The sequence below is a fragment of the Echeneis naucrates genome, chromosome 9, assembly GCF_900963305.1.
Source record: "Echeneis naucrates chromosome 9, fEcheNa1.1, whole genome shotgun sequence".
In the NCBI taxonomy this organism is placed as follows: Eukaryota; Metazoa; Chordata; class Actinopteri; order Carangiformes; family Echeneidae; genus Echeneis; species Echeneis naucrates.
Genome location: NC_042519.1, coordinates 1,529,349 through 1,547,348, shown reverse-complemented (window position 1 = coordinate 1,547,348; position 18,000 = coordinate 1,529,349). Strand labels below are relative to the sequence as shown.

At 40.6% G+C, this 18,000-nt stretch overlaps 1 protein-coding gene across 3 annotated transcripts; it reads left to right on the top strand.

Annotated features, from left to right (window-relative positions):
- The first annotated feature begins 8,517 nt into the window (after nt 1-8,517).
- On the top strand, nt 8,518-14,099 carry isl1a (ISL LIM homeobox 1a). Of its 3 annotated transcripts, none has more exons than XM_029511057.1 (6): nt 8,518-8,686; nt 9,034-9,223; nt 10,129-10,388; nt 11,200-11,483; nt 11,897-12,064; nt 13,291-14,099. In XM_029511057.1, the coding sequence occupies exons 1-6, from the start codon at nt 8,659-8,661 to the stop codon at nt 13,405-13,407; spliced, it is 1,047 nt and encodes a 348-aa protein (XP_029366917.1). In that variant the 5' UTR covers nt 8,518-8,658; the 3' UTR covers nt 13,408-14,099. The 3 variants fall into 3 exon arrangements, with proteins under 3 accessions (XP_029366917.1, XP_029366918.1, XP_029366916.1); XM_029511058.1 differs by having other exon boundaries at nt 11,197-11,483; nt 13,296-14,099; XM_029511056.1 differs by having other exon boundaries at nt 11,197-11,483.
- The last annotated feature ends 3,901 nt before the right edge of the window (nt 14,100-18,000 follow it).

Below are 18,000 nucleotides of genomic sequence, written 5' to 3'. Positions count from 1 at the left end.
GCCTGCAAGATGATTGATTTAGTGGACCTGTCAGATTCTTTTTTGTGCCCATCAGGACAATTCGGCCAGCCCCTCTTCTTAATCAAAAAAGAATAACTGTTTCTGGTGATCTGTCTGAGAAGGATCTGTGTCTGGCAGTTGACAAGGATCAACTCCTCAGGGCTCAGCAATCTCACAGCTCTTTAGCTAACTGTGTATCTGCAGCACAGAATCAGAAATGCACTTCACCAACTGTGTCTAATTTGTTTGATGACGGTCTCTTACTGCAAAACTGGTCTCCAGTGGCAGGGATGGAGAGTGATGCATGCCAAGTTGTGCCAGCAGAGTTTTGTTCCCAAGTCTTGTGTTTGACTCATGATCACGTTCTATCTGGGCACTTGCGAATCAAAAAGACATACAATTGGGTTGTATGTCATTTGTATTGTCGTTCTTTTCACATCTGTCAGTTGAATGGAAAATGAAATCAAATTATTCCACCTGCAATGTTCCAGCTCTTTGAGCTTATCATAGCTGATTGTTTCGGTCTTGTGTCAGTCTGCTCTTGTTTGCTGTTTGTGAGAGTATTCGCGATTCTCTTGGTTTCAGTCCATCTGAGCTTGTCTTTGGGCATACAGTGTGTGGACCGCTGTGGTTGCTGTAGGAGAGCAGGCTGACAGGCAAGCCTGATCCCGCACACAACAGTTTGGCCTATGTGAGCTCTTTCAGGGAGAGGTTACACATTGCTGGAGATCTGACCTGCAGCTTCCTGACTGATGAGGTCCAGAATGAAAATACTATTTGATGAGAAGGCTTTTAGTTGCTTTTTTCAGCCAGGTGACCGGGTTTTGACGTTGTTACCTTCTGTTGGGTCTGTTCTTCAGGCGAAATTCCACAGTCCCTATGAAGTTGAAAAAAAAATTTGATGAAATGTGTGCCAGATTATGTAATTAAAATGCCAGCCATAAAATGCCAAAAAAAAGTCTTGTCACATCAATATATTGAAGCCATATCTTACTCGTGAGACCCCCACTGTGCCGTGTGTGTCTACTGTGGCAACTCTCCTTACTGTCCCCAGGAGGATGGCCTGCGCAACCAGCCAGTTATCATTCCGACTGCGCAACTGCCAACTCCAAACTTAGAAGTTAAAAGATGATCTGTCTTCTAGAAAATGGTTTGGCCATGTGAAATTCCAGCACGTGGAGCTCTCCATTACTGATAGTCCCGAAATCTGATCAGCCTTCCATGTTTTTTGACAGTTACTGTAAAGTGAATGCAGTTACAAAGCCAGACTCATTCTCCCTGCCCAGAATGGATGACTGTGTCAATCGTGTAGGTTTCACCAAGTATGTCACCAAGTTAGATCTTCTAAAGGGTTACTGACAGGTGCCCCTCACAACCCATATGTAGTTGTTTTGAGATTGTCGCCCACAAGATGAAGGACACAGTCCCAGTAGATCAGGATCTGTACATTTATTCTATGAAACAGTAGCACGGGGCAAGTCAGTACGGACACACAGGACAGAGTGTCTCTGTCTCCATTACAGCAGCTTCCAAAGTTTTTTTGTTTTTTTTTCAAATAAATTTAAAACAAATTTACTGCCATAAACCAAATATGTGTATACCAAAAATGTACGCTTTTTACAGTAATGATAAGAAAGCAGCAGTTACAATAATATCAATATCAATCAGTGGATAAGACTGAAATACACTGCAACAAAACTTGTTTTTACACTAAATGTCTCTCTTACCTGTGGAAGCAAGTGGGTCAATAACAGGTGGACTCTTTGGTGGCCAAGGTGCAAGCCATCCTTGACTTTCCAGTGCCAGACACTCAGCGGTAGCTCCTTTGGTTACTATGAATGTGTGGCTTCTACTAGGAATAAGCGAGTACACCACTAACCGTATGTGTTCAGCCATCTACATTATCTGTATTCATACTCGTAAGGGGCGGGACTTAAGAGGTGGGAATGATTTATACAAAAGTTTTATTTTTAAGGCTGAAATTGATATGGGTTGTTCAGAAGTTGCTATATTGTAAACCTCAATATATTTTTATTTACAGCTGAATTTGTATAACACCAAGGCAAGAAGAACGAGCCAACCGGAAAAAAACCTGACCCAGAGAAGAAATTGTGAGAATAAGAAACACAATGCAGGCTGCATGCAGCCCTGTCTGTCACACAAGCACCGCTTCTGTGACAAACCAAATTACAAACCACTATCATTCCTTATCTATATAAATGACTTATGCAATGTCTCAAATATTTTTTCTCCAATAATGTTTGCAGATGACACAACACTGGTTCTCTCAAACTTAAACTTCAAGAATGTGAATGTCGGCTTAGATGCCTTTATTACATGGTTTAAAATTAACAAATTATCATCAAATTATTAACAAAATCTAACTTTACAATTTTTAGTGGAAAAAAATCATATAATAAGGATTTATCTAAAATTCTAATTGAGTCTACAGAGATGCCTCAAGATTGGGTCAGTAAGAAAATATACAAATCTACTGGTATAATAAGGAAAGTGAGCCACTTTGTTACCAAACGGTGGCTACTTACTCTTTATTATAGTTTAATCTATCCTTACCTTTCATATTGCATTATTGTTTGGGGGAATGCAGTTACCACTATTCTCCAAAAAATCTTGATTCTCCAAAACGTTGTGAAAGAATTGCATCTCGATCAGAAAGGGATGCTCCTTCTGCTCCCTTATTCAACAGTCTTCAGATTCTTACCATTTATGATATTAATAGTTATCAAATATGTGTTCTTATTTCCAAGATATTTTCCTCAGAAGAAAAGGTTCCTGAGCAGTTTAGGACATACTTTGCAGCCAACTCACAATTTCATTCATATTCAACACGGCAGTCCTCAGCTCTGCATTTCCCCAAATGTCTTGAATCTAGAAGCCAGTTTTTATTTAGATATAGAGGTGTAAAACTCTGGAATAGTTTTTCCCATATTGCCAACAATTGTAATTCTCTATCTGTTCTCAAAAGTCGCTCTAGAGAGCATCTAATTAAAATGTGTAATCAAGAAAGCTGTTGATTCTAGCTTTTCTTTTCTTTACTCCAATCTCAGTTTTCCTTTTTTCTTTATATTCAGTGTTGCTTTACAATTTATCAACATGTCTTTTTATATTTTGTGGCTATTGCTTTTTAAGGTTAACATGACTTTAGTTTTACATTCTGTATGTAATTTAGTTTTTATTATTTAATAAATATTAATTAATTATATTATTTAATTTTATTTTTATTTTAACTCATTTTAATAACATTAGGTGGGGGCTCATCATAAGCCTTTTGGCTTTCTCGCGTCTTCCCAAACTGTATCTTTAGCTGTACCTTTGTGCTATGTATTTGTGTGTGTGTGTGTGTGCAAATAAACTAAACTAAATTAAACTAATAGTGTTTAGTGTTTGTCTCTGTGTGTTGGCCCTGTGATAGACTGGTTAGTACGTCCAGTCTGAACTGGGATTGCCCCCCCTCCCTTGGAAATGGAAATGGAAATGGATAAACAGTAGAAGATGAGCGAATTAATGAATTTTAGTATTTGAAATGATGTGCAATGAAACAGGAAAAAAGTTTTGGACATACTAAGAAAAAGCAGTACACCAAGGCAAGGAATGAAAAAGAACTAGCTGAAATTGATTAGCATTAAGAGCGTAATTAAGAAAGTAACCCTCAGCACCCCAAAGAGGACTGGAGATCCTATTTGGAGCCAAAGCCACGCCTTTCTTCCTGACACCAGCATTTCACATCTGGCCAGTACAGAGGTTCCTTCAAAGCCTGGTACAGCAACCACAGACAAAGTTGAAGGCAAGCTGAGAATCACTCTCAAGACCATATGTAGCTTTCCGCAATTGGGGACTCACAATCAAGCACTGCACTGGACTACCGGTCCAAAGGATGCCCATTGCCGACAGAGTGGAGTCTCCACCTAAATGTCGTGGCAGGGATCTAGCACGCTCTGCGATGGGCCTCCCTGTACTTCTTCTTTGTAAGGGACAACTTTCCCCACAAGAGGCTCTTTTTCACCCCTTTCCTCAGGGGCTTTACCTTTGGACCTGGCCTCTGAAAGGACTGACTCTCTAGAGATGGGCCAGCCAGACACTGTACTGAAGACCCTTCAGGATGCCCAAGTTCCATCAGCAAAGGCAACATTCTTATTGTGTAGGACTAACTAAACACATCCATTCTCACATGGTTATCAGGAGACTCTGTGTTATTTGCAGGAATATCTGGATAAGGAAACGGTTCAACTGACCCTTAAAGGCTAGTGGCTGCGCCACTCATGGAGTCGCCACTACCTGGGCACTGTAGGTTACGTAATCTCTGGCGGAGATCTGTTCAGCAGCAGCAATTCAGAATCAGGAGCTATTGAGTTGGAGGAAGTGTCCTTGTGGCCATTTGTCTGGTGGGCTGGCATGGGATGTCTTTTCAGTGGTGGGGTGTCTGTACTTGGCTTCTTGCTGAAGCATACAGCAATGCCTGGCTGTTCTGTCCATACATTTGAGTTTGCAGCATGGACCAACATTGATGATGGGTTTTGAGATTTGGGAATGGTCTGCTTTGCGTGGTGTCTGACAGAGTCCCTGTATATAGCTGGGTGGAGAGTGTATAAACGATTGGAAAGGTGGTACTCTGAGTGAAGAGACTATTTCTCCACTTCTCCATCATTCAGAAGCTTGCATCCAACATTTTCCTTAGTCAGTCTTGAAATTTCGTAGGTTTATTTTAAAAAAACTGAGAAGAAAATATGTTGAGCTGAATGATGATGACTCCAGGAAAGCACAAGACGCATTTCTGAATTTGTGAACAAGAACAGAGCAGTGAGGTTAGATGGGACACAGCTTATCTGTTGTTAAGGGTCTGCTCCATATGTGTGATGAAATTTGCCTGCAGTCATGGCCTGGGGCTATGGCTGCCCTAGAGACAAAGGAGGACAGGCTGCCACCATCACGTTTAACAACCCCTGACACATCATCACCCTTATTGTGACTCTCAATCTGAATGCACACACATACACACAACACACACACATACACACACACACAGACACCGAGCAGCAACAGCAGCAGTTCAGGGCAGCAGTACTAGAGCACCATCTGTCAAGCTGGTGTCAAGTGGCCCTTGTCTCCAATGATTATGAGAGCCCCTGCTGCCTCAGGTGGTCCATGGGCCAGCTTACCCATCTTGAGGGCCCAGGACAGACCATATGGTCTGTGGGACACGAGGGGGCACCCATGGGAGGCAGCTTCCCTCCCCTGCCACTGGACAGGACAGGTAGAAGCCACAGTGCATGACTGTCTGCTGGAATGTCCCAGTCAGCCCTGAAGTGATGGCAGGGACTCGACAGACATCACTCAGAGTTTGTGGGAGGAACAGAGATAGGAAGGGTGGGAGCAGCACATACACAGGGGTCACTCAGATCAAGCTTGGTCGTGCTTTTATATTTTCAACCTATGAAAGAACAGAGAACTGGAGGATCACATTCTGGCTGCTCAGAAAATCTATATCAACAACATGAATGGCCCTGCTTATATCTTAGAGAGTCTTCCACAATGTCTTCACATGGAACATCTGGAAAAGAATATTTAGCTGAACAGTTTTAGTCATACAATTTTCAGGTTTAGCTGAGGTTCCTCTATCTCTCATATTATCCATGAGACTTTCTGAACTTTAATATGACTCAGCCTATGGTAAACTCAGCTGTGTGGACATGAAGTGGATGGCAAATCAAAAAATTAGAAACTGACCAAAAAAGACCTGTATGTCTGTATGAACCAAATATAAAGAAATGGTCAAATTCTCTTGTCACACATCATTTCATTTGTCATTTATAAAAAGAAGTGAAGTGAAGCAAAATAAATTCACAATGAAAAAAATCAACAAGATATGCAAGTGCAAAATTAAACAATAAAGAATAGACCGTATGATTTAGTTTTTTGGTTTTTGGTTTTACTAAATCCCTTCCAAAATATGAAAAAAAGGAAAAAGCATTCTGCAACGTCAGAGGATACCGTGATCACAGGGGCATTGTTTCCAATTTGATCATCTGAACTGTATGGAGACCAAGGGGTCAGGGTGAGACTGGGTCAGAACTTGAGGCAACTGTGTTGCTTTCCACATCAAGAAGGTAACATTGACATTTCAAGGACAAAATGTAATCTTTTGTCAGACTAGTACAACATCAAGAGATGGCAGGACCATTTATGATGTATGTTTAGTCTGTGTATATATATATATATATATATATATACTGCACAGGCCAAATGGTTGGACAGACTTTTCTATTTATTTGAATGAGAATGTGTGTCCAAACTTTTGGCCTATATATATATATACAGTTTCATAAAAATTTTTACTGTTGACTGCTTTCTTGTCCAGCACATTTTATTGTACCATTACCCTTGTGTAAACCTAAATATGACAAATAAGCATGAACTTTTTAAAAATTTCAAAGTAACATTTTGATTTAATTTTCAAATGTCTTATACATTGTGAAGCCTTTAAACCATAAAAGGACCCTGTCTATATGAAAAATGTTTTACTGACTGGTTTCTCAAGACGTATTCTCAAAAAATTGCACAAATATACGCAAGTTACCATGTCTACCGATTATTTATTTTATATAAATTTTTATAAATATGACAATGTTATTTGAGATGCTGTCAGACAGCTGGGTGGAAATCTTTCTGTCACAGTTTTCTCCATCAGTGTTTGAACTTGTGACAACAGTGCTGTTGATGAGGAAAATGAGGTTTCACCGGGTGACAAATTACATGGTCTGTCAGTGCAGCAGCTTTCAGATGCATTGGCTGTGATTTTCCTCTTCACCACTCGAGCTCTACTTTCATAAGCACAGTCTTTCACTACATGCCAAACTGTAATCAGAACAGGCTTTCCAAAAGAAGTCAGTGGACTGCTGGGTCTGATGGGCTGACAATACACACACACACACACACACACACACAGACAAACACCGATTCACATAAGCATGGAAACACACAAGGAGCTACAGTATAGAGAATTAGAACCTGGAAATTAAGTATTGTTGTAACCATATCATGGCATGACCAATGCTCACAGTATGAGTGAGAGTCAGAAAATAGTAGGTAATAATAACTATGAGAATAAGTCTTGATTTTTTTTTATCATACTATTTAGTGTTAAAATTATTTTACATGAGCTTGACATAAAGAAGGTGGACCAATAATCCACCCATGATTCATTAATGAGTTTATTTGTTCATTTCTCATCATGTGCATCACCATGTGCTGCTAGTTTCATTCTCTCCACAAGGTGTTGAACTTGCTGCAGTGACAGTGGGGTCCAGCTCTGGCTAATATATGCTATTGTTCTAGGGGGGAGAACTGTGTAGAAAATACACACAAGCAAAAAAAAAAAAACAACAATAAAAAATAAATAAATAAATAAATAACAAACAAACAACCAGCTGTGAAAAAAGTACAAACTGAAGGAAACACTTTTGACAAAAATTTTGACAGAAGGTGACGTTGAAGAAAGGGTTAATACGGAATAATCCTTAATAACCCAGCACCCAACTAACCCAACAACTAAAAGGCAAAACAAACATGCCAAGACTATCAATGCCTCCAATGGCCACTAGAGTCTGGCTAACTCTGAGCCTCCAAACTGTGGGTGAAGTCACAGAGGCGACATTTTAATTTTATGTTTCATGATCAGCACAATATTAACATCTACAGACTCTATTTCGTTTTAAATGATAGTAAGTGGAAATATTCTTTGAGTGGAACAAATTTAAGCATCATCTCCTCTAATACAGGTGTGTGATGAGTGACTTCGGATTTTTAAAACATTTTAAGTTGTCCTGTGTGTCATTCTGTTCCTTCGCAACGTGTTTGCTGTTAGTTTGTTGCTAACACAAGAGGGCGTGTTAGTGTGTGGCACTGTGGCCCCTGCGGGTCCCGGCCTGTCACCGCTCAGATTTAGGATCACACCTTTTGGAGAATGCGCATGTTCGTGCTTGACAAGTGCTTTTCGTTGGGTTGAAGAGTTACGGTCCTATATTTGCGGCTCGCTGATGATTTTCAGAGCTGTGTTCACAACGTGTTTTTTTTTTTTTTTTTAATTTCCGTAAAAACTACCCAAGACGTATTTCGTCTGCACTGTTAGGTTCGCAAAAATTATGCAGGTTTTTTATACACTCCAAATTTTTAAGACCAAGTTTAAACGCATTTCACACTCTGGGGCCTCCTACTTGCCACCTTTACATCAAAAGTTTCAGGCGTGTGTGCGTCTGTTCCTTCTTGAACGATTATTCAACTCACTGTCTACTTCTGTAAAAATGAAAATAAATTAACTGAACAAAAAACAAATGGTATACTCATCAATAAGAGATGCGCGCGCGCGCGCGTCTGTGTATGCATGAGTTAATGCTGGCCACGGTCTGCAGAGCCAATCAGCTGCTCATGCAGATGACGTGCTGATGTTCTACGTCAGCCCCGCCGCTTGTCAGGGCCAGAGCTCCACACACACGCCGGCAACAAACACATACACACACTCCCTCTCGGAGCCTGACTGCACAGCCCCCTGGCCCGGCAGCCCGGCAGCGGAGGAAACATCCAGGCTTCCAGGCGCCGCAGCCCATTGTGACCGTGGACCTAACGTCGGCTTACTTTGTGGACATGGGAGACATGGGGGATCCGCCGAAGAGTAAGACATTTGCTTGGTTTGGGAAAGGGATATAGAGATTGTATTCTTCCCAAGTTGAGCTGAGTTAGTTTGGTTTTAGTGGTGCGGACAGATCATGCTTCCTCGGCCTGTTAAAGTCACTAAAAGGCTTTTATCTTTTTTTTTTTTTTTTTTTTAATACAATCTATATTCGTCGAATAATAATAATAATAATAATAATAATAATAATAACAACAACAACAAAAACAATAACAATAATAATAATAATAATAATAACAATGTTACCTTTAATGCTGTGAACCACTTTTTTCACTATTCAGGGTATTTTGATCAGTGTGTGATATATCCTGCTCGTACTGTTACTCCAGAGAAGCGGCTGGTGTCTCTTTGCGTGGGCTGCGGGAACCAAATCCATGACCAGTACATTCTACGGGTGTCCCCGGATCTGGAGTGGCACGCCGCATGTCTGAAATGCGCCGAGTGCAGCCAGTACCTGGACGAGTCCTGCACATGCTTCGTCAGGGACGGAAAGACTTACTGTAAACGGGACTACATCAGGTAGGACAGATGCCGGGACAGGACGGGACAACCCCCCTCCCCCCACACCCCCACCCCACCCTTTCATCTTTGCGACGGGAGCTGGGATAATTACAATGATAGTTATTATTTTATTTATTTTAGAGTATCCAATGGAACCGGTTTCAGTCGTGTGGAGTCTTTTCAGTGTTTATGAACATTAACCATCTTCACAACAACAACTTATTATAAACCGCATCATCACTATCGCTATTATTTCACTCGTGTTTTCGTCAGATAATTTTTTGAAAGCTCATGAGGCCGCACAGACTAAAGCAATACCAACCTTTTTTTTTGGTAAACAAACATATCCCGTGATCAGGCCTAATCATTCACTGACTGACTGATTTTTTCTATAGAATGTGAAAAATTACTAGAAAAGAACTGGGACTGATCTATAATAAAGTGTACGTATTTACACAATTGGTTTTATTATTGTTTTTGTTATAATACAACAACAATTATAATTATAATGATAATAATAATAATAACACTTATTATTATCATTATTATTATTATTATTATTATTATTTATAATAATAATAATAATACAATTTACATACCATAGACTCGTGCTTTTCCACAAGGCCCAATGTACAAAAATGTTTGATAGTATCTTATCGACAAAGGCAACTTTGTTTTAAGTGTAACTATTATTGTTATTAACAACAACAACAACAACAACAATAATAATAATAATAATAATAATAATAATAATAATAATAATAATAATAATAAAGCAGTACTAGTGGAAGTACTATTGAGCTTTTTTTTTTTTTTAATCTCTAAATGAAATTTTAGTTGCTGGGTTTTCCGCGGTGTAACTGATCGGACTTTGTATGGGTGTGTGTGTGTGTGTCTGTGTGTCTGTGTGCGCGCCCCCCTAGGTTATACGGGATTAAATGCGCCAAATGCAACATCGGCTTCAGTAAGAACGACTTCGTGATGCGGGCCCGCTCCAAGGTCTATCACATTGAGTGTTTCCGCTGTGTGGCCTGCAGTCGGCAGCTCATTCCGGGCGACGAGTTCGCTTTGCGGGAGGACGGGCTCTTCTGCCGCGCGGACCACGACGTGGTGGAGCGGGCCAGTCTTGGCCCTGGAGACCCGCTCAGTCCCTTACACCCTGCCAGACCGCTGCAAATGGCAGGTAAAACCCCGGGGAGTGGGAGAGGACTGTTACTACCTCAGACAAAAAGTCCGACTCGGACTCTTTCCTGATTTTTTCCCGCTCTTGGATTTGGTCAGGACGTATAAATAAAAGGATTATCAGAGTTGCATCGACCCTGACTGAGATGTTCCATGGTCAGATTAACTCCAAGGAGTTGTATCTGAGCGATGTCTGCAGAGATTCACTGATCGAGGTCGAACTGTTTTACTCTCTCCTGGCGACATAACTTCACATTTGCCAGAGCGTTTTTTTTTTCTAAAAGTCTTGGTCTTGGGCTCCTTTATTATATAGACTAGATATCGCGGATGCTGCCGTCAAAAATGCACTCGGTTATCACTGGTTCAAGACTAGCTGCGGACTCGGGAGGCTATAGATGTTTGAAAGCAACTGGACGCTCTTTAGTAGAGATGATGCCCTGGTGGATTTCAGCGAAGGTTCTGACCTCGGGCCAGAGGAGTCAATCAGAGCTTTGCTGTTCTTGAACTAAAATGCAATGAAGCCTGCAGCTTGTGAAACGTGAGACATGGTTGTGCTCAGAGGAAGTTTAGTCCAGGCCAGATTGGCTTATGTTGTTGAGCATTCTGAGTGTTTTTGTTTTACTGAGCCAGATCAATTAGTGGAAGATTGACCATAAGAGACGCACAATGAGATTTGCAAGTTATGTGTCCAATGTACTTTTATGAAACTCACAAGCTTGGTCCTCACCTTTCCCTGGCTACTAAAGCCTCCTTCCAGACAGATCAATTGATTCCCTTCCCTTGGTTCTTTTTCCTTTCTTTGTCAATAGCAGAACCAATCTCGGCCCGGCAGCCTGCACTGCGACCCCATGTCCACAAACAGCCAGAGAAGACAACGCGCGTTCGGACGGTGTTAAACGAGAAGCAGCTGCACACTCTGCGGACCTGCTATAACGCGAATCCGAGACCCGACGCCCTAATGAAGGAGCAACTGGTGGAGATGACCGGCCTCAGCCCACGAGTCATTCGGGTCTGGTTTCAGAACAAGCGGTGCAAGGACAAGAAGAGGAGCCTGTTGATGAAGCAGCTTCAGCAACAGCAGCCCAACGACAAGACGGTAAAAAGATGGACACCGCTCACACCAAGAAACACAAGGATGCACTACGGCTACATCTGCAGTAACGTCTGCCCTTAAAACCTGCAGCATTGTTTGTCCATAGTTTTTGGTCACTTTATTCATTGAACGTAAAATCACACAAGTCGAAGGCCACGTTGGACGCTGGGCTCCCGGGTCTGTCCTATGCGCCCTCTTTGTAAATTGGCAAATGATAACATGACTGGAGCTATTTTAAGAACCAGAGATCTGCAAGACCAGATGGCGCGCACTGAACAATCTGTTTGTTTACTCATTGATTATTCCTCTGATTACTGATGGATTCATTTCAGATGAATAATCCCCCTTCTTCTCCATCACAGACATGTCTAATGAGCCCAATTGACACCCGGGACTGATCAAGTCTCTCTCTGCAGAATATCCAGGGAATGACTGGGACCCCCATGGTGGCAGCCAGTCCGGAGAGGCATGACGGAGGCATCCAGGCCAACCCCGTGGAGGTGCAGAGCTACCAGCCGCCCTGGAAGGTACTAAGCGACTTCGCCCTGCAGAGCGACATCGACCAGCCGGCCTTCCAGCAACTGGTTAGTCCCTTTCTTCATTATTTTTTGAATGTATTGACTAATTTGCAGTGTTTTATAGTCATGACTTATATCTAATGTTGGCATAAAACGCACAGATGCTCTCCAGTTTTTTCGAATATGATAAATATATTTTAAAAAGCGACAAATATTTGTGTGTACATTTCATTTAAGGGTCTACTGTTCTGCGAGGCAGTAAGATTGATGATTTAAATTAACCCAGAATGATTTTGAGCACGCCTCACATTGTTTTCCTACGCCGCTGGATCTCTGTTCATATCCCTGTAGATAAAACGATTAGGATAGTCATACATACTAAACGTTTTTCTCTCGTGTTATATTTTTCCTTCCGAATTAAAAACGTTACAGTTTATTTCCATTAATTGTACAGACGCTCTGGGTTAAAGTATGAGACAGTGTTCAGTTTTGAAAATCCAGAAATTCTTTAGTTTTTTGTTTAATTCAACTTATCGGGCAGAGGGAGGCCGTTTCTGAGTGTGATCTGATTCTGGTTTTCGATTCGCCCCTGACACAGAAACATACGAAAGTTTAAAACCTTTAGGAAATAAATTTAATTAGGCCTATTTTTGATGGAGTCTCCTGAAAGCACCTGTACTGACCTCCAGGTGGATGACAACAAGAGCCCTGCATATGCTTTTCTGCACGCTATATTTTCTGGAAGTGAATGATACGCAGTCTAGCTCTTTAGTGCAGGGAAACTTACCGTGGAGCGTTTTGAGACTTGCTCTCATCTCAGATCAATAACAGGGTTGCAGCATGACCAATCGATCACCACAGACGATATTATATCTAATGTGATTTATTTTAACACACCAGTCAAAATGTTGTTGTTGTTGTTATTATTATTATTATTATTATTTAGGTTATTTGGTGAAACAAAGTATTCGTTGACAGGCTGCTGGTTTTGTTAATAAAAAAATGGTCACACCAGGGTCGGCGTTCTTTATTAATGACGAAAACACCGATGGGTAATCAAGGTGAACGCACAATGAGTCTTTTCTCGTTGAAGATTAATCATTGTTCTGCAGGAAACTGCAGTCAACTGCAAAATTACTCGTTAATAAAACTCTGGTGTCCACTGTAAAGTTTCGCTTTGTGATGGCTTGAAATTACGTCCTTAAATCAGGCGAATTCAACGAACTTTCCAGCATGAGCCACCAGTCAGCGGGGAGCCTCAATATTATCTGACCTCTTCATGTGTCCCTCAGGTTAGTTTCTCGGAGGGAGGACCGGGCTCGAATTCGACAGGCAGTGAGGTAGCGTCCATGTCGTCCCAGCTTCCAGACACGCCGAACAGCATGGTTTCCAGTCCAATTGAGGCATGAGCGGTACACGCACGGACTGACTGCGCTAAACCCCGCGGTCCATGTTCATTCCATCAACTCCCGCTCGACTGCACCAAGCAACCCCCCTGGTTGTATTTTGACACTGTGAAGACAATCATGGGATTTTACTATAGCCACATACTCTAACGCCCTGGATGTTAAGAGTGTCCGCCGTCCATCCACGCGTCATCGCGGCTGGTGCTGCCCGCTCACGCCTGGTTCCAGTTGCCAAAAGAGACGACCTGACCGTGACTCTGCCGATCAACAGGACCTCTGAGCAGGAGACAGACCTGCCTCGATCTCAACCTCAACGCTGTGTGTTCTGAATAGAAAACAATGACTGCTGATTTTTTTTAAATCCATAAACGCACTTCATATACTAATAGACGTTTGGAGGGAAAAGCACTGCTTTCTTCATTTATTACACGATTTCCTACATGACCCAAGTACTAAAGCATTTTCAACAAGGTATACCTCTATTTTGCCACAAGCATCGTGGGACATTTGTGTGAGTTAGTGTCTGTCCGAGATTTTTTTTCCCCAAAGATATGTAAATTGATAAGTTCAAGAAAAAAGTTAAGCTCTGGAAGAAAAGTGTTACGTTGATTCCCGTGCAACAAAAATTATTTATTATTTATTGTCGACAAATTTGCCACCTTTTGTGTAACTTTCTTAACTGAAGTAAAAAGAGAGAAAAAAAATACCAGTTTGATGCGTGCGTTTTCTCTTCCATGTTTTAAATAATTTAGTCGAATTATTTGTGAAGTGAGTATTAGCTCTTGAGTCCAGCGTTGGGTGTGCTCACCAGGGGGAAGGACGCAGGAGAATGGTTCTTATGCTTGCTGATGCTGCCACAGTTGAACTACAGCCTTCACTAGAGCCAAACTTTTGTTGAAACTTTCATTCTTTCAAACAGGTGAATCCAAATGTCAAAAAACAAGGAAGTGAAATGAAAACACTGTTTAAAAAAATAATATTTTTTCATTCATTTATTTAACAGCTAGAATAATACTACTATAATAGTACTACTACAAATGATTATTACTATTATAAAAGTAAATACTGCTATTACTACAGTTATTATTACTAGCGATAATCATAATTGAAGACTAACATGAGACAGTTTGTTTGATTACATCTCTATGTATGGGACCCTCAGCTGTGCACACATGAGGAGAAAGCATGATCACGTGAAAGTGCATGTGTGTGTTTGAGAGTATGCATTATGAACATTCAGGATGTGTAGTCTGGGACACACTAAACTCACTCCTTTGCAAAGATCCAAGCTGCTTGGTGAAATGAAGAGAAGACTCCCTGTGAAGTTTCACAGGGATAGTTGTCATGAGTGTCATCCCTTAGCACCTCCCCCTGCATCCTGTACTTTGAGCTCATATTATCTGCCAAATTATGTCTCCAGGATTCTTGTCCCACTGTAACCTTTGTGAAAGGCCTGTTAAATCTATAAGGGATCAGACAGATTTCTAAAGTTATCAATAATTTGTTCTAATTTGCTTCTGCAGGAGGTGAGCGTTAAAAACTAGACGAGTTGGGAAAAGGCTGCTATTTTAATTCAACTGAAGCTGATTAGATGAAATACATACAAAAAGATATGATTAGAGATCTGAGTCACTTTAACAGCTTAAATATGCATGTTTCATTTATTTCGAATCCAATATCAGATCTTAAATAAAATTAGTGCAATACTGTTGCCATCCATTTGAGATTAAGACATTAAAACAAGGTTGGGTGAGTGAGGTCATACAAGTATTACAGCACATGCAAAGAGACAACAATACATGCCAAGGCAAAGATAAAAAAATAAATAAAAAGGGCCAAGTCTCTGCAGTGACTGTTTGCTTCTCTTTAAACCTGGTCACCCCATGCATGTTTGTTACAATAAATTAAATCCAATTATGACTGAAACTCAGTTTGTGAATTTCCACTGTGTCCACAGAGAGTCTCTGTTTAAAAATAGCAGCTGCACCACCAGAAACACAAAAAAGGAGTGTTCATCACACACTGATAATACAAAATTATAAGTATGAATGGAAAATTGAGACCCAATAAATGCCTTTTATAAGTGAAAATATACAATTCACAAATACACTGTCTTTGTGATGTGCAGTTGCACTTTAAACAAAAGCTTCAAAACAACCTTGTTTAAATATGTCACTGAGCTGATCAGAAAAACAATCATAACAATAAAAAAACTAATTTTGGAGAAGATTTGTTTCCATATTTAATAAATGAAAGGTGGTGGTGTGTGAGCATTAGGGCAGGGAATCAATCCATCCATCTGGATCCCGGTCTGATGTTAACTAAATTCAACTATGGAGTCCTTATATCTCTCTCAGGATGTTTTCTTCCACAGTTTTTCTTCTTCTTCTTCTTTTTTTTTTTTTTTGTTTTTTGTTAATGTTAATGTTCTTCTCAGAGCTTCAAATGCTTACCTGGAGATGAAGGTGAATCACAGGAAGTCACTACTGTTGATTATTGGGGCGCTCATTGTTTTTTAACCAGTCACTGCTGTTCATTATTGGAACTCTCATTGGTTTTTAAATATATTTCAGAGGATATGAGAGGATGCAGGAACAAATGGAAGCTCTGCGCTTGCTGGAGGAAAGCCAGGACACAGTCATCCTCCTTCGGGGGCACTGCCTCTGGCATTTTCACTGCAATCCGGAAAATGCCACACACTGTTATTTCCATGTGATTCTGCAGTGTGAGAGCGTCACTGGCAATTCAGCAGTGCACTGTAATTTTGATGTCAAGATTCATTGTATTTCACACCTTCTGCTTCTGCTCATAGCAGGTCTACAGCAGACTGTACCGTAGTACCCCTACACACATTTTATATGTACACTAAGTGGAGCAATAATTTCTAAAAGCAGAATGAAGATAAATGTCACATCCTCAGCAGTAGCCTCCCTATTCTGACTCTTGTCTCATAAATATTTGATTCCATGTGTTAAAGTCTGGCTGTGGTTGAGACTGGTTTAGGTGTGGAAACAGAGATTACTTTGTTACAGTTTAGGAAGGGGCCCTGTCAAAGAAGAGGTAATGTTGACCAGGGGTATGAAACAGGCTGTGAGCTCCTTTTGTTTCAATATATGACTCACTCACAATGGAGATTAAATACATTTTATGCTTTTTCAAATCAAAACTGAAAATCTCAAAGATGTTGGTGGTTAACATCCGACCCCTTAACAATACAAAAGCAAACAGTGCCTTTTGATTTTAATGATAATGAACTTCTGAATTTAGAATTTTTTTTTTGTTTTCAAGAGGGATTAGTTGTTGCTTCTCCATCCGTTGTTAAGACGATTATTATTTCTGGTTAATTCTTCCTGTTGCTAATGTGATATCCAATTCGATCTGATAGTTATTGCCATGGATCCTATAATCAGACTGAGATAGCTAGGGAATACTGTAAATGTAAAGTATAGATAAACAATGCACTTTCCTGATCAGAGGGACAGCCTTTAAAAAAGAAAAGACAAAAAAACAAACAAAATATATTTGTATATATATTTTTTTACAGTTTTTTTTTTTTATTATTATTATGAAGAAAACACTCACAAACATATACAGTATATGTGTGCGTGTATTTTACGTATCTGACTCATTGAAAAAGTTCAGACTCACCATCATAATGCTGTCATGACAGGGAAATCGCTTTGTTGTCCAGCAGCCATAATAATGCAGTGAATGGGTGGGAAATCCAATTTCAGATTAGAGCTTGTCTAACTTGTCCTCATATAAAACAGGTCTCCAGGACAGCTGTCTTTCACCTATGCAATATTGCGAAGATTGGGAACATCCTGTCTCAAGAGGACGCAGAAAAACTAGCCCATGCATTTGTTTCCTCTTGACTAAACCACCGTAACTCATTACTATCACAATGTCCCAAAAAATCTCTGAAATGCTGCTGCACAAATATTAACAGGAACTAGAAAAAGAGACCATATTTCTCCTTTGCTGGTTTCTTTTCATTGGCTCCCAGCAAAGTTCAGAATAGGATTTAAAATCCTCCTCTTAATGTGCAAAGCTTATAATGACTAAGCTCCATCGTGTCTCAGAGCGGTTCCTTATAGTCCCACTTCACTCTCTGGATGTAGGTTTACTTCTGGTTCTCAGAGTCTCCAAGAGTAAATCAGGAGGCAGATCTTTCAGCTATCAGGCTCCTCTTTTATGGAACCAAGTCCTAGTATCGGTCTGGGGGTCCAGCTGTCAAGATCAGGCTTTGAACCTTCCTTTATGACAAAGCCTACAGTTAAAAGTTGATAGTATAATTACTTTTTTTTAAGTTATGCCACTATAGGCCTAGACTGCTGGGGATAAACTGAGTACCTCTCCCTTTTTCTCTCCCCCTCTCTCTCTCTCCCATGCATGTTCATTACAACATGTCTCTAACTTCAGTTCTTCCTGTCATAGTTGTTTTGTCCCTCCTGTCCTCTCTCTTCCTGTCCCCATCCTACAGGTGCTGAATCATCTCTGCTACATGTTCCTGCTCAGTACCTGCTGCTGCAATAGCTACCATTATCATTACACATTACAACTCACTTCTCATTGTTATTTCTTCTGCTAAAAACC

Coding starts and splice junctions, on each gene's coding strand:
- isl1a (XM_029511056.1), top strand. CDS start 8,659: ATGGGAGACATGGGGGATCCGCCGAAGA. Junction 9,224..10,128: donor TGTAAACGGGACTACATCAG/GTAGGACAGATG, acceptor GCGCCCCCCTAG/GTTATACGGGATTAAATGCG. Junction 12,065..13,290: donor AGCCGGCCTTCCAGCAACTG/GTTAGTCCCTTT, acceptor TGTGTCCCTCAG/GTTAGTTTCTCGGAGGGAGG.